Source organism: Salvelinus sp. IW2-2015, unplaced genomic scaffold (genome assembly GCF_002910315.2).
Source record: "Salvelinus sp. IW2-2015 unplaced genomic scaffold, ASM291031v2 Un_scaffold1877, whole genome shotgun sequence".
Taxonomy (NCBI): domain Eukaryota; kingdom Metazoa; phylum Chordata; class Actinopteri; order Salmoniformes; family Salmonidae; genus Salvelinus; species Salvelinus sp. IW2-2015.
Genome location: NW_019943240.1, coordinates 4,393 through 19,063, shown reverse-complemented (window position 1 = coordinate 19,063; position 14,671 = coordinate 4,393). Strand labels below are relative to the sequence as shown.

The 14,671-nt window shown below is 42.9% G+C and overlaps 1 protein-coding gene across 1 annotated transcript; it reads left to right on the top strand.

Annotated features, from left to right (window-relative positions):
* The first annotated feature begins 753 nt into the window (after window positions 1-753).
* Window positions 754-9,317, top strand: LOC112072278 (perforin-1-like). Its single transcript, XM_024139684.2, has 4 exons — window positions 754-925; window positions 6,578-6,931; window positions 7,036-7,275; window positions 9,110-9,317. The coding sequence occupies exons 2-4, from the start codon at window positions 6,585-6,587 to the stop codon at window positions 9,315-9,317; spliced, it is 795 nt and encodes a 264-aa protein (XP_023995452.1). The 5' UTR covers window positions 754-925; window positions 6,578-6,584.
* Window positions 9,318-14,671: the final 5,354 nt, after the last annotated feature.

Below are 14,671 nucleotides of genomic sequence, written 5' to 3'. Positions count from 1 at the left end.
TTCTCCAATGGGGACAGCCGAAGAACGTTTTTAGGTTCTAGATAGCACCTTTTCTTCTAAGACTGTATGTACACAGAAATTACGATCAGTTTCTCTGAATTTCCTTGTGAAAGACTAACACTGTAAGGTCGTATTTTGTAACTTAGCCAGCCATGCTGGCATAGAAAACACTTTCAAATAATTGATGACATTCCAGGAATATTCTTATCATGTTACTGAATGTATCCAGAGTATTTTTAGATTTAGTTAGCATAAAAATGTGGTGAAAAGTAAATGTAAAGGTAAAATGCACATAAAATCAACAGCGTAATGTTTGGATTCAGTCTTAACGGTTTTGTCCTCACCTTTAGTTTAATCATTTTCCCATAATCTCCAACTGTTCCCTTTTGATTGGTCATGCATTTACTTTCATTATTATTCTGTAAAAAACATTTAAATTTAGCTCTATTATTATAGGCCAATTTCCAACAGTGTGAAGGGTTAAAGGACTCTAGCTTTAGGAACGTTTTCCGGGAAAGTTTGTCATAGTCAGAAAGTCAGCTGTTCTGTGTTAAAGACCATCCCTGGTTGTAGAGAAAAACAGACAGGCAGAGAGGAGGGAGAGACAGACTTCATCACTGACTCCAGATCTGAGGACAATCTGAAGAACCCCTTTCACCAATTCAAACAGGTTGTAGAGAGAAGCAGACAGACAGAGAGGAGGGAGAGACAGACTTCATCACTGACTCCAGATCTGAGGACAAACTGAAGAANAGACAGACTTCATCACTGACTCCAGATCTGAGGACAAACTGAAGAACCACTCACACCAATTCAAACAGGTTGTAGAGAGAAGCAGACAGACAGAGTGGAGGCAGAGACAGACTTCATCACTGACTCCAGATCTGAGGACAAACTGAAGAACCACTCACACCAATTCAAACAGGTGAGCGGATTTAAAGGCTTTAACGACAAGGTTTAGATTCAGAAGAATCTTTGTCAGATTTCCGACAGATTTCCGACTTAAATTGTGTTTTTTCATATCATAGTTGTGTATTTCAATTCAATCCAAAATCTTCAGGATGTTGTAACTTTTAAATTGTCACTAGCCTATTAACCAAACAAAGGTTTGGCAGTGGCAATTGTCAGGATAATGGTAAAACGCTAAATGTTTCACCTAATCATTGTCTTTTGGTTCAACAATTCTGGTGTGTGTGTTGTTGAGAAGACTATGTAATCCCAATGATAATTAATAATAATGAGACTCTGTAAGTAATAATACTAATAATATAATTGTTATTCTGTAATTCTGGAGACATCCTGTGGAGAAGGTATAAATAAGACCAGCAGAAAGTCTGTTTTTTGGACTTCTGCCAAGAGTAAGGAGATAAGATTTTCTTGCCAATGAACTCGTGGGACTGTTGAAATCCACAAGGACACACAAACTCAAGGTCACACAACGCCCACACAGGCTAATGGCCACATACCCACGCAGTATATTTAAACACACAGAATTACATGCACATTTACACGCACAAACAATGGTTGTGTGTCGACAGACAAACAGCATCTCAGGGGAAAACATAGGTTCTGGAAAGCCTTTATACTAAATACACACACTCTGACACACACCTATCACAAAAAAAAACATACACTTACAGAATACTGAAGGGTTAATGAACAAGTGATTGAGTTATTAAATACGGGAATGAATGATTCAATACATGAATGAGATATTAAATACATGAATGAGTGAATAAATACATGAATGAGTGATTAAATACTCACACACTCACCCCCCCACACAGCGGTGAGACAAGGTCGTAATTCAGGGAGAAAATGGGGTAGAAAATACACTTGTGGTCATACCACCCTGAACACGTCTGACCTCGTCTGATCTCGTCTGATCTCGGTGGCTGAGCAGGGTCGGGCCTGGTTAGCACATTGATGGGAGACCACCTGGGAATGCCAGGTGCTGTAAGCTCAAAACAATACATTTATAAAATACATGAATGACCAGAAGTAAAGTAGGAAATAATTTTTGTAGAAAATAATATTTGTTGTTCGATGGGGAGGGGACCGGGACCGGGGAGCTTTCACTGAGAGATTATCATTACAGTGTTTACTGTGGAAGCTCTTGAGTCAGATACAGGGGTCTACACAGTCTACGCAAAAGGAGCTGACAGATCAAATCAAATTGTATTGGTCACATATATACGTGTTTAATTAACAGGTGTTATTGCAGGTGTGGAGAAATGCTTGTGTTTCTAGCTCCAACAGTGCAGTAATATCTAACAAGTAATATCTAACAAGTAATATCTAACAATTTCACAACAATTCAACACAAATCCAAAGTAAAGGAATGGAATTAAGAATACCAATGTCAGAGCGGCATAGACTAAGATACAGTAGAATAGAATACAGTATATGAAATGAGATACGTAAACATTATTAAAGTGACCAGTGTTCCATTATTAAAGTGACCAGTGTTCCATTTTTAAAATGACCAGTGTTCCATTTTTAAAGTGACCAGTGTTCCATTATTAAAGTGACCAGTGTTCCATTATTAAAGTGACCAGTGTTCCATTATTAAAGTGACCAGTGTTCCATTATTAAAGTGACCAGTGTTCCATTATAAAGTGGCCAGTGTTCCCCTTATTAAGTGACCAGTGTTCATTATTAAAGTGGCCAGTGTTCCATTATTAAAGTGGCCAGTGTTCATTATTAAAGTGGCCAGTGATTTCAAGTCTATGTATATAGAGCAGCCGCCTCTAAGGTGCTACTGATGGCTTTTTAACAGTCTGATGGCCTTGAGATTGAAGCTGTTTTTCAGTCTCTCGGGTCCCAGGTTTGATGCACCAGTACTGACCCTGCCTCCTGGATGATAGCGGGTGAACAGGCAGTGGCTTGGTGGTTGTTTCCTTATATTTTACAACAGTGGGCTAATTTTACAACAGTGGGCTAATGAAAAAGTGGAGTGGAGTTCACTTTTAAATGTATAAACTCACTAAAAGGAGATTGTAACTCTGAAAACCTTGTACCTTACTTGTATAAATATTAGTCACATACTGTAAATTATGTTTTGTGGTGTCAGGATTTCATGTATTTAGTGTATTGTGTTCATGAGGTAATATGATGAAACTAGCTTGCTAGCATTTACAGGCTTCGGTTTTCCATGTATATTTAGAGGTTGGACGTTGGCACGTCGGGCGCACCGATTGGTGTCACCTTGTTATTAAGTGTTACACCTGTGCTGGCTGTCCATCTCGTTGGTCAGAAGGTTTTTTCAACTGTGCTGGCTTGTCATCTCGTTGGTCAGAGGTGTTACACCTGTGCTGGATTGTCATTTGTTGTCACAAGGTTTTTCAACTGTCCTGGCACAGGTGATATTGAAGAGCGGCTGGCCCAGTGCTTCAGTAGGCTTGAGAGATGTGGAGGGTTAACCTTTAGTTGGCTTGAGAGATGTGGAGGGTTAACCTTTAGTTGGCTTGAGAGATGTGGAGGGTTAACCTTTAGTTGGCTTGGGAGATGCGGAGGGTTAACCTTTAGTTGGCTTGAGAGATGCGGAGGGTTACCTTTAGTTGGCTTGAGAGATGTGGAGGGTTAACCTTTAGTTGGCTTGGAGAGATGCGAGGGTTAACCTTTAGTTGGCTTGAGAGAGTGGAGGGTTAACCTTTAGTTGGCTTGAGAGATGTGGAGGGTTAACCTTTAGTTGGCTTGAGAGATGCGGAGGGGTAACTTCTTATGGCTGCAGCCCGGCGTCGGTACACCTATGACAACAGCCACTTCAAGTGCAGGGCGCGAAATTCAAAAGATATTTTTTTTAAATATTTAACTTTCACACATTACCAAGTCCAATAGAGCTAATGAAAGATACACATCTTTGTGAATCCAGCCAACATGTCCGATTTTTAATGTTTTACAGGGAAACACCACGTATATTTTAGTTAGCTACCACAAATAGAAAAAAGCACAGACATTTTTCACCAGCAAGGTAGCAGGCACAAAACCAACCAAACTAACCTAGAACCAACCAAACTAAAAGAAACAACTTCATCAGATGACAGTCTTTATAACATGTTATACAATAAATCTATGTTTTGTTCGAAAAATGTGCATATTTCAGGTATAAATCAGTTTTACATTGCAGCTACCATCACAGCTACCGTCACAAAAAGCACCGAAGCAGCCAGAGTAATTACAGACACAACGTGAAATACTAAATACTCATCATAAAATTTCTGAAAAATACATGGTGTATAGCAAATGAAAGACAAAGATCTTGTGAATACAGCCAATATTTCCGATTTTTTAAGTGTTTTACAGCGAAAACACAATATAGCGTTATATTAGCTTACTACAATAGCTAACAACACAAAGCATTGATTACGGCAAACGGTAGCGATAGCTAATAAACCAGCAAAAGATTTAATTATTTCACTAACGTTCATAAACTTCATAAACTTCATCAGATGACAGTCCTCTAACATCATATTACACTATACATATATGGTTTGTTGGAAAATGTGCATATTTAGAGCTGATATCAGTGGTTATACATTGTGCTAACGTAGCATATTTTCCCAGATTGTCGGGTGTGTTTACGACCCTCACCTATTCTGACCAAATAAAATTCATAATCTTTACTAAAAAGACATGTTGTATTGGAAATGATAGATACACTAGTTCTTAATGCATCGATGCGTGTTAGAATTCTAAAAATATCTTCATTACAAATAGCTTACGTTAGGGCGAGAGAGTGGCCAAAACCTGGGCGCAAAACTAATAGTAACAGTTCGACAGTATTATGAATAGCATCATAAATGGGTCCTACTTTTGATGACGCTTCCATCAGAATGTTGTACAAGGGGTCTTTTGTCCAGAACAGTCGTTGTTTGGATTTAGAACGTCCTTTTTCCCTCTGAATTAGCAAGCACACACTGGCCAGTGGCGCGAGCTCTCCTTCCTGAACAAGTCACACAACGCAACACGCCTAACGTCCCGAATAAATTTTAATAATCTAATAAAACTATATTGAAAAAAACATACTTTCGATGATATGGTCACATTTATCAAATAAAATCAAAGCCGGAGATAGTAGTCGCCTATAACGACAGCTTTTCAGAAGGCAATTCCAGGTCCATCCTCGCGCCTTCCAGAAACAGGAATGGGTGACTTGTCATGCCAAGAGGATTTATTCCACCTCAGACAAGATAAACACTCCATTTCTTCTCTCACTTCCTCTTGACATCTAGTGGAAGGTGTATGACGTGCATGTATACTAATACATATCATGCCCATTTAAAGGCAGGCCTAGAACAGAGCATCGATTTCAGACTTTCCATTCCTGGTCAGGAGTGTGCTGCAAATGAGTTCTGTTTTACTCACAGACATGAATTCAAACGGTTTTAGAAACTAGAGAGTGTTTTCTATCCAATAGTAATAATAATATGCATATTGTACGAGCAAGAATTGAGTACGAGGCCGTTTGAAATGGGCACATTTTATCCATCTACTCAATACTGCCCCTGCAGCCCAAACAGGTTAACCTTTAGTTGGCTTGAGAGATGCGGAGGGTTAACCTTTAGTTGGCTTGAGAGATGCAGAGGGTTAACCTTTAGTTGGCTCTCCCTATTTCTTCCCTGTTTTCGTTTTGCTCCACTTTTTGGTTTGCTTCCTTTTTATGTTTGGTGTGGGTTTTATTTTGTTTACCTTAAGTTTGGTGTGGGGTTTTATTTTGTTTACCTTAAGTTTGGTGTGGGTTTATATTTTGTTTACCTTAAGTTTGGTGTGGGTTTTATTTTGTTTACCTTAAGTTTGGTGTGGGTTTATATTTTGTTTACCTTAAGTTTGGTGTTGGTTTTTATTTTGTTTACCTTAAGTTTGGTGTGGGTTTATATTTTGTTTACCTTAAGTTTGGTGTTGGTTTTTATTTTGTTTACCTTCTCTGTGGTTTTGTTCCGATTTTCGGAAACTCAATGCCATTACTGAGTCGGACTCATACCCTTTGCCCAGGGTCGATGAMGGTGTTGGTGCTGCTAAGTACGCTAGCAAGTTCAATATGCAGAAGGGATATTTGCAGGTCTCTCCGAACGTGCCAAAAATGTCCTGCATTTGTCACTCCTGATGACTTTTCCTACCTTCTACCTTGTCCTCGGGGACATCCTTCATCTCCCTTTCGGTTTGCTGGAACCCTTTTTGTCTCTGCACCGGTGCTAGCTGCTCCGGATTTCCATCGTCCATTTGCTTTGTACACTGATGCCAGCGATGTAGGAGCAAGGGCTGCTTTGTCATTACAGGGTATTGATGAGAATTGTTTTATTTAATCAATTTTGGAAAGAGGCTGTAACGTAACAAATTGTGGAAAAAGTCAAGGGGTCTGATTACTTTCCGAATGCACTGTATATAGCGCTTTCATTTCAAGTCACAAAGTGCTTCACATCATGGAGTTTAAACAGCCTCTTTCTCCTTCTCTCTCCCCACACCTCTCACTTTCTCTCATCCCTTCTGTCTCTGCCATTTTCTTCCCCACTCCTCTCATACTCGCTCTCCTCTTTTTTCTCTCTCTCTCTCTACTCCCTCACCTCCCTCCCTTTAGTTCAGTAATGCCCTTATCAGCCCCTCCCCTCTTCTCCCTTCCTCTTCTCCTTCTCCTTTCTCAACTGGACTCCGCCCTCACCTGTCGTACTGCCAGCCAATCCCTYTGTGACTCCGCCCCATTTGTCCCCGGTCACAACCTGGCAGGGGAGGGGTTTGACGTGGTGACCCTGAAACGTAAAGGGGCCTACCTGATAGACCTGAAGACCTACCTGTCCCCCAGTAAAACCTGTACACTGTGTAGTAACCCCCTAGAGGGGAACGAGCTGCAGAAAATTCCCCTGTCTGTTGTAGACTGGAGGCCCTACAGCCACTGTACTGAGGATATCTCCAGCCACTCTCATGCCTCTGTCAGGTGAGTAGGATAGTTTCTGACTGTTTACTTGATGGACATTGGACAGTAAACATCTCTCCTCCGCTCTCCTCTCCTCACCTATCCTCTCCTCTTCTCTCCTCCAGTAACCTGGCACAGTCCACTACCAACGAGATCTCTACAAAATGGAAGGGGGGTTTGAGTAATGAGGCGAAGGTGTCTGTAAGCGTACCTGTGGGACCGGTGAGTGTGAGTGTGGAGAAGGATGTGGGCGCTAGCATAGAGATGGGAGGGTCCCAGTCTGATGTAGCCATCTTTGCCACAACCAAGACCAAAGAGGACTGCCACTCTTTCTTCTCACAGAATCTCCGCTGCCGTCACTACAGGTAAAAATAACAATAATTATTTGTTCAACTTTTATAGCGCTTCCCTTACAGATGCAACATTTCACATGTGATCTTATGTGATCACATGTGACACAAAAAAACYAAACAAAATGTGAAAACAACATGATTTCATGTGATTTTTTTTTTTACAACATGGGGATGCAAAATGTAAAAATGACAACATTTGAGCTACACAAAAACCTCCAGGGGACCATTCAACAGCATCCCAAGGACGTCTTAAAAACGTCCTCGGGGACATCCCTGGAACAAACCAGGAACTAGGCAGTACCTCCAGGGGAACATGACAAAATGTTCTGAGAACATCCCAAAAAAACGTCCTTGCGTCCCTGGAAAAAAACGGATAATTTACTGTGCTGAGAATATAAGATATATTTCCAGAATGGTAGTGGCCAGACCGAAGCCACTCCTCAGTAAAAGGCACATGACAGCCCGTTTGGAGTTTGACAAAAGGAACCTAAGTTTTCTCAAACCATGAGAAACAAGATTCTCTGGTCTAATGAAATCAAGATTGAACTCTTTAGCCTGAATGACTGGTGTCACGTCTGGAGGAAACGTGGCACCATCCCTATGGTGAAGCATGGTGGTGGCAGCATCATGCTGTGGGGATGTTTTTCAGTGGCAGGGACTTGGAGACTAGTCAGGATCGAGGGAAAGATGAACGGAGCAAAGTACAGAGCAATCCTTGATGAAAACCTAATCTAGAGCGCCCAGGACCTCAGACTGGGGTGAAGGTTCACCTTCCAACAGGACTACGACCCTAAGCACACAGCCAAGGAGTGGCTTCAGGAAAAGTCTCTAAATGCCCTTGAGTGGCCCAGCCAGAGCCCAGACTTGAACCCGATCAAACATCTCTGGCAAGACCTGAATATAGCTGTGCATCAACGCTCCCCATTCAACCTGACAGAGCTTGAGAAGATCTGCAGAGAAGAATGGGAGAAACTCTCCAAATACAGGTGTGCCAAGCTTGTAGTGTCATACCCAAGAAGACTCCTGTAATCACTACCAAAGGTGATCCAACAAAGTACTGAGTAAAGGGTCTGAATANCAAAGTACTGAGTAAAGGGTCTGAATATATATGTAACTGTGATATTTCAGTTTTTTTTTGTATACATTTGCCAACATGTCTAAAAAACAGTTTTTGCTTTGTCATTATGGGCTATTGTGTTTAAAACAATTTMATCAATTTTAGAATAAGGTTGTAATGGAAATGGAAAAAATCAAGGGGTCTGAATATTTTCATTTTTTTTGTAAGTTGAAAACATTATGTTAAAAGATCTGTTTGTGTTTCATAGTGACTAACAGGGCATCTCGTGAAAATGTGAATCCACATGTGAAAGGTTATGTGTAAAACTCCACATCTGAAGTGTTCCAAAAACACACGGTTTCACATGATTTCACATGTGAAATTGTATCTGAAAATAAAAGTTGCGCAAAATGTGGAATTTTCCCATGTGAAATCATGTGAATTTTCCATAAGGTTCTTCATTTCATAAAGGCTTTGTTCACACAGTCACCTCAGTTCCGATGTCTGGGCATATCAGATACATATATCTGATCTTTTCCCCAATGTGTGAACTGCAACAACAACAAAAAACACAATGAATCTGATCTTTGGGGTTCCGATTTGTTACACATTCAAGTTTAAGTGGTTTTTCTGTATGTGACCTGCTGTTACCGCGACACCCACCAAAATGTTGAAATGACCATTGCTTCTGTGTGCTATAGGCTGAGAAAGGGTCAACCAATTGTAGATCAAGGTCGTCTCTGTGTCGTATTTTAATTCACATCTGATATGCTAATTCCTGTGTTCCAGTTATCGCACGCCAAACACTCCAACTCTCAGTGATGAGTTCCGGAAGGACATTGATCGTCTGGGCTCACACTCTAAGACTTCCAAGGCCCAGTACCGCCGGCTCATAGACACCTATGGGACTCACTACATCCGCCAAGTTGACCTGGGAGGCCGGCTGACGATGACCACAGCAATACACACCTGTCAGGCCTCACATAGTGGCCTCTAAGCGAGGAAGAGAGAGATGACGATAATGTGTAAGAGGATAATTTTCCGCTATGTTGACAGATCATGTGAGACTTTCTATATCCTATATATAGTATGTAAAGGCTATCTTCATAGATTTCTATATCATAGGCTAATTTAGTTTACACCTAGCTTCACCAGCTCAGTTTTCTGCATATGTCTGTTGTGCAAATTAGACTCAGAAGATCATATATATCGGTATGTATTTTCTAAATTCCCGGCGGCTCAATGTCGTGTATAACTGCTGCATAAACTCAACGAGTAAAAATTACATCATTGTAGAACATCCGTGATTCTTTTTGTGCGGCGTTCCCTGTGATTTGTTTTATCCATGTTGCATTAGGTAAAAAATGTCAGTGTTAGTTGAATGTAAGTGAGAGCTTTCTTTATGCTGTATTTGTACCATTTGCTCGTACCAACACTTTAAAACGAAATTGCCGTTTTGACCCTTTCCCATCATTTTACGCAGAAAACAATGGTTTTGCTATAGTAAAATCTACGCCTAACTCCTTCTGGCTTTTCGAAGCAGACAAGGTCTGGGATTTCATCTGCGGGCTACAAGTCTGGTAATAGGAGCTATTTTTGTAAGGCCTCGGTCGTGTTTTTCTGGCTTCGGTCAAAATGTAGAAGGTTAGCAGATTCATTAATTTCAAAACAACTACATTTGGGACATTAAACGCAAAGAGTTTGACCAGAAAATTATATTGGATTAGGAAACTTCCGTCCTACTTCTCTGCTTTTGTCAAAGATGCCGGAGAAGGGTTTATTCAGTATGGAACTTGAGTTACAGGCAGTTTTACTAGAATGCACTACCTGTGTTTTTATTTCGAGCAAAGCAACTGCGCGTTGTTGACGGCCTTTCCCCATTTTACAGAAAACAATGTTTTCTATTAGTAAATTCTGAGCCCCTACTGCTTCTGCTTTTCAAGGCAAGCAAGTCGGTATTTCAAATCGGGGCTCCAATCGTGTAACTAGACGCTATTTTTGTAACGCCTTAGCGGCTGTTTTTCTGGCTTCGGTAAAGAAAATGTCAGAAGTTGCGAAAGATTCAATCGCTAAATTCAACAACTATCATCTCTACTGCAACGCAACATATAAGTTATAGAATGAGGATATGTGACAAAAATTAATTTGGATGACTCTCCCTCTAATCTTTGTGTCTTATGACTGCGTTGGTCCTAGAAGAATAGACGGAGGAGAAGTCGTTACCTATATTTCGAGTAAGTGAGTACTTACCGTTCAACAGGTACGGCCTGCAGTTTGTGTTACGCTATAATATAATGCAATCTAAACTTCACACATCTGAGCTGATGTGTCTTATGATTCTTGTTTGTTAGCCAGGTTATCGGCACGCGCAAAATCTTGTCTCCGAGCACCTGACTTGGAAGTGATTGAGAAATTGCCTATCGGAAGGACAGTTGGATCTCGGTCCCGTGGGCGTCAGCCTGCTACTAGACTTCGCAAGGCGTGAGCTTGTTGCAGCCGGCTGCGATAGACAGCCTACTCGGGACTTCACTACATTTTCCGCGTTTCAAGTTGACTGGGTCAGGCCGGCTGACAGCGATGAACCACAAGAAACATTGTCTCTCCATAAAATTAGAAAAAACCACAACATAAAGACTCTTCTCCTCTGATACTCTGGGTACAAACCATCAAAGAAGTATAAATCTACCTCACTAGTGGGCCTCTCTTTCTACAAACCAGGGTCGACTGCACCTATAGTCCTCTTAATGCCTCCTGCTGTTAAGGATAGAGGACATTTTTCCATTAAAGGAAGCTCTACAGGATATTCAAACAGGCAATTCTGTAACCATTACGTTACCTACCAGATCCTATACTTGGTTAGAGCAGGGCTCTTGAAACCCGTGTTCCTGGAGAGATACCGTCTCTGCTGTACGTTTACATCTATCTAATCCACCGCGTTTTCTCCAACCGCTTGTTTTTTTTAGAAGCTATCCTCGCTGTAGGGTTTCTCTCCAACCACCAGTTTGTAACTAACCTGAATTCAAGCTCATGCAAGCGAGCTATCTTATTAGAATCAGGTGTAAGCTAGATTCATTATGCGGACAAACTCTATCTCAGCACATCAAAAGTGTTGCCATACACCTAATGGTTCTGACCGAATGCTGTGTCAGTTAACCATTTGCTCAGATATATTCACTTGAAATCGGTAATATTGCCACGTAGCAAAGGCATCACAGTCGTTTTATTGGAAGAAGACTGTCAGAAAGACAACTCTGAAATATATGAAGCTCCTGTATTCCTGGTCTCTCAGAGTGTGAATCGCTGCTTGTCCAGGGGGACTTCCAGGGTATAAACCGTTGGTGATGTAAGTTTGCCGAGTCTAGGCGACGATAAGAGTGCTCCATAAGTTCTGTGACAAAACCGTAAACCGACTCAAGACCGCTCTATACAGCTCTAGCTTTCTCAGCCACCACACCGAAAGGTGGTGGGTAGGCTACTGGGTGTGGCCGGGGGGAGCTGTCCACTCGCAACCGTAACGACTCAGTGGGTTCCGTAGGTGGATGAGAACACTTGAAGACTTCATCGGAGTAATCTACTATTCGTCTAACGCCTCCGACCTGCTATACACCACAACCTGGCTGTCCAGCGGGAGTGAAGGTAAGGCTTTGGGTTGTTGATGATATAGTTCGCCTCAATTGCATATACTGGAACTGTGAGTCCACAGTTCACAGGTTTGTTTCTTTCTTGCCTCTGCAATTAGGGACTGATTTTAGAGCTGGCACAGCCAGGTGAGGTGGAATAATAAGGTTTGGACATACACTTTTTCTAGGTGGCAAAGGTCTGGCTTGATTTGTCATTTCTCTGTGTAGTAACAAACCCCAGCCATGCAACCCAAACTGCTCACATCCTGTTGGTTGGGCGAGAGAACTTTTGCAGTTTTAAAGCGGTTTCCTTCCATTCTACACATCTTGCATGTCTTATGTGTGTTCAAGTGATACTGTGACGGGGCCGCCTGGGGACCCCTGGGGGTTGAGGCATAAATAACGCAATTGAATAAACATAACGTTGCTATATCGTACGGGGGTGACAGTACAGAGTCAATTGTGCAGGGGTGATGAGGTAACTGAAGTGATGTGCACATATAGGTAGGGGTATAGGGCACAATGATGGACACAGATTAACACAGCGTATGTGTGATAATTAATCAAATGGCCTATTTACTTACGGCGCCTGAGAACTATTTACACTGACCTTCCCCATGGACTATTGTACATTACCCCCCCCACCGTGACTATTTACATTGACCCCCCCCGTTGACTATTACATTGACCCCGCATGGACTATTTACATTGACCCCCCATGGACTATTTAGCGAATGAACACCGCCCGTGACTAGTTTACATGACCGTCCATGGACTATTACATTGACGCCCCATGGATTATGACATTGACCGCATGGACTATTTACATTGACCCCCCCATGGAGCTATTTACATTGACCCCATGGACTATTTACATTGACCTCCATGGACTATTTACAATTGACCCCCATGGACTATTTACATTGACCCCCGCCTGGACTATTTACATTGTAACCCCCATGGACTATTTACATTGACCCCGCGCCATGGACTATTTACATTGATGATTCGCGACCCCCATGGACTATTTACATTGACCCCCATGGACTATTTACATTGACCCCCCATGGACTATTTACATTGACCCCCCATGGCTATTTACATTGACCGCTATGGACTATTTACATTGACCCCCAATGGACTATTTACATTACCCCCGTTGACTATTACATTGACCTCCCCATGGACTATTTACATTAACCCCCATGGACTATTTACATTGACCCCCCAATGGACTATTTACTTTAACCCCCCCAATGGACTAATTTACATTAACCCCCCCCCGTTGACTATTAACATTGATCCCCCATGGATATTTACTTGACCCCCCAATGGACTATTTACATTAACCCCCCCATTGTGACTATTAACATTGATGCCCCCCCCATGACTATTAATGATCCCCCTGGGACTATTTACATTGATCCCCGCCATGGACTATTTACATTGAATCCCCCATGGACTATTTACATTGACTCCCACCTCCATTTAATTTTTACAGCTGCTGCTACTGCTGTCTATTTCTATGCATAGTCACTTTACCCATACCTACATGAACAAAGTACTTGACAACCTGTTCCCCCGCACATTGACTCGATACCAGCACGTTTGTCTTGCTGACCTTGAGAGGTTGTTGTCTGGTTCCACAATGCCAGGTCACTGACCTCCTCCTATTAGGCTGTGTGGTAAACCGCAGGGTGTTGGGTTGAGGGTGCAGAGATTAACGGAGAGACAGGGAGGTTTTAGTTCCACAAACACAACTTTACTAGGCAGCAATAAACATAACAAAGAAAATCACGTAGGTTGTGCTCGGTCCCGCCTTCTTCTCAGCTTGGCCTGTGTCGGTCTTCCGGTTTCTCTCTCCGCGGTTCTTCTCGCCGGTTCTCTCTCCGCGGTTCTCTCTCGCGGTGTGGCCACAGTGCTCCTTTTATGTGGCCTCCACGGTGGTTGGCACTTTCCCCTAATTACTCGATATCCGTGTCGGGTGCCCAGCTTGTGTACTCCAGCAGAGGGACCGACGTCGGCAACACGTACCTCCCTCTATTAACCCCCCCCCGGGTTAGACCTCCTGGGATACCACCCCCCCCCCCACCCTTAGCCTGATGGGAGGGGAGGCACGCGTCAGGGCTAGGATTGCATCCTGCCTGGGGAGGGGTCCCATTGCCGTACTGGGGCCCCCGACCTGTGGATGACGGAGAGCGAATGCATTTCTAAGGACAGGAACCAGCGGTGACACGGTCATTCGTGTCTTGACCTCTTGCCATCAACATGGGGGCATGGCAGTGATCAGGGTGGAATTCCTACTGAGGAGGTAATACTTGAAGGGTGTCAGTGCCACTTCACGGCAAGCACTCCTTCTCGACAATGAGTAAACTTTCTCTCTCAGGAGGAGCTTTCTGCTGACATACATTATTGGGTGCTCCTCGCCTTCCTGTCTTGGACAAACACGGCCTACCCTGTGGCAGATCGGTGTCTGTCTTGGACCAGGAGGTTTATTGGAGGAGTCCGGGGTGACGAGGTGACCTCGGTGTGCTGCTGCGTGGGTGCAAACGGCCACCGCCCCGTGTCGTTCCCTTCTCGGGTTCGGCCAGGCGAATACTAACGGTCGATTATTTGTAGAAGCAGTGACGAGCTACCTTCAACGGGGACTGTGAAATGCCCGGCGCAGATGCGTCGCGATGTCGTGTGCAGGCAGTGACGCGACACAGGAGGGCGGCGGACTTCGGCAACC